A 2,050-nucleotide genomic window follows, 5' to 3' on the forward strand; every position below is an offset into this window, starting at 1 on the left:
AGCTTTTTGTTAATGGACTCGTGTTTTCTTTTCCCCTTTTGCTGGCCTCTTCCTGAGGACCGTCGACTGAAAGATAAAAGCAAGGAGGAACTTGGTGAACTTTTTGGAGGAACTTGTTGAACTCTTTTTTATCATCATTACTTGAGTATAGACATCATCAGAGCCCACCTTGGGTAGCCTCTCATGAATCAAACTTATCTTTATAACCAAAAAAACTGCAGCTTGGAACTCAATCATATCCCTGAGTTTATGCTTCTGGTTACTTTAAGGACAAGTATCTTAAAACCTTTCAAATTCCAACTCCTTAAGGTGGGGCTTATTTACATTACTCTTAAAGGGTCACTTCATCATTAGGTGGGACTTGAGATTTTGGTGTGGATTACCAAACAATTTCTAATTCAAATGGTTGGTTTAACAGCTGGGATTTTTTCCATTCATAGTCACAAGGGCAATCCCTTAAAGTTACTCCCCGTTTCCTTAAAAAAAGAGGAAAGTGGGTTGATATTTTCTTTAAATATATATCTAAAAAATATATTTACTACTACAAATTATTTACATACATGCTTCAAGTGTTGTGAATGCCAAACAAAAGATACTAAAAACTTTTAATCTCCAACTCTCTAAAAACAAAATTAATAAAAAAAGTTACTCAGCATTAATTAAGAAGTCTTTTAATGCCAATTTACTAAAAAATAAATGAATGCATCACATGAAATTTAGCTAATGCAAGAAAATAGTCTTTGACTTTATGAACACTTGATAGTTAATCCTTTCAACACAAAAACAAGTGCTGAAATAACACAGGTATCTCATGTCATCATAAAAACTAATCATACTTTGAGCCTTAGATGATAGTGCTTCAATAAGGCTCATTTCCCACAAAAGAGGAACAGTCCACCCTTGAATTAAAAAGAAAAAAATCCAAATATTATAACCAAAGAAAATTAACTTGTGAACACATGAAAGTAAAAACAGAAGAAAAAAAACAAGACACTGGATGAAAACAGGGTAGACTGTGCCAAGAAAAAGCCTTATGTGGAGCCTACAGAGAAGGCATAATATGAATCTCTCCATCTTGACCAACCCTCAACAATATCCCCTCCCCCCTTGCCTGCTCTCCCCAGCCTACTTACTGTGATGGGTTGGATCTCGGACCAAAGAGATTTTACTTTCCTCTGTGATGCCAGATCTGTGGCAGGCATCATCAAATTCTGCCACCTTTTCGGCAAACATGGAGTCCCATTCTTGACTCTCTGGCACCACAAACAACAGCTGAAAGAAGGGAGTCTCCTTTGTGTTCATTTGCTTCATCAAGTCTTTACTTCATCTTGTTCACCAATTAATCCCAAGTCCATACAGTATTAAACAGTCTATATTGGAATAAAGGTTATTATCTTAAAAGAATAATTACATATAAATATGTGGCATTAGACAATAATAGCACAGATGATACTGGCCAAGATGGCAACAAGGATTTTAAAATCTATCAGTCTTTTCAATTTCTACACAAGCCCACATATCAAAATTCACTGTGCATGCAACTGCTTTCACCTCAACCACTGCAGGAAAACTTTCACATTCACTCTTAATAGTTAAATGTTTCTTTCTTTTATAAACTTCCTATATAATATAACCACAGTCTGTCCTTCACAATAAATTTTCTGATCACCAGTGTGTACACTGTCTAAGCATTTTCTCTATCATTCAACAAATGCAACAACTGACCAGATTCATTCCCTTTATATTTCCTTCAACAGTTCCTCAAGAATTCTCCAGAATTTATAATTATTATTTCTTAAAAAAATTCTTCACTCGAGATGCAAGTTCCAGATGTGGCTGTGCTGCTTTTTTTCACTAGATAACACCTTGTGTGCTAATCTCCAAGTTTATTCTTTGGAATCTTTGAAAGTGATCTATGCATACCAAGAAGTGATATCAAAAAGCTAATTGCAAACTCATGGATTAAGACCAAGAAAATTTTAAAAATAGCCCATTCATGACCAGTCATTGTAAACATGCACTAACCTATATTCCCGGAGCATTCACTTAG

The 2,050-nt window shown here is 35.0% G+C and overlaps 1 protein-coding gene across 1 annotated transcript in view; it reads right to left on the reverse strand.

Annotated features, from left to right (window-relative positions):
• The window catches only part of LOC119589329 (hepatoma-derived growth factor-related protein 2-like), a 32,491-nt gene that overhangs the window by 357 nt on the left and 30,084 nt on the right, over positions 1–2,050 (reverse strand). The window contains exons 13-14 of the mRNA XM_037937948.1: positions 1,134–1,272; positions 4–66 (exon numbers count right to left, since the gene is read on the reverse strand). Coding sequence (XP_037793876.1) covers positions 4–66; positions 1,134–1,272 — 202 coding nt within the window. The remainder of the gene's footprint in view (positions 1–3; positions 67–1,133; positions 1,273–2,050) is intronic.

Source organism: Penaeus monodon, chromosome 25 (genome assembly GCF_015228065.2).
Source record: "Penaeus monodon isolate SGIC_2016 chromosome 25, NSTDA_Pmon_1, whole genome shotgun sequence".
NCBI lineage: Eukaryota > Metazoa > Arthropoda > Malacostraca > Decapoda > Penaeidae > Penaeus > Penaeus monodon.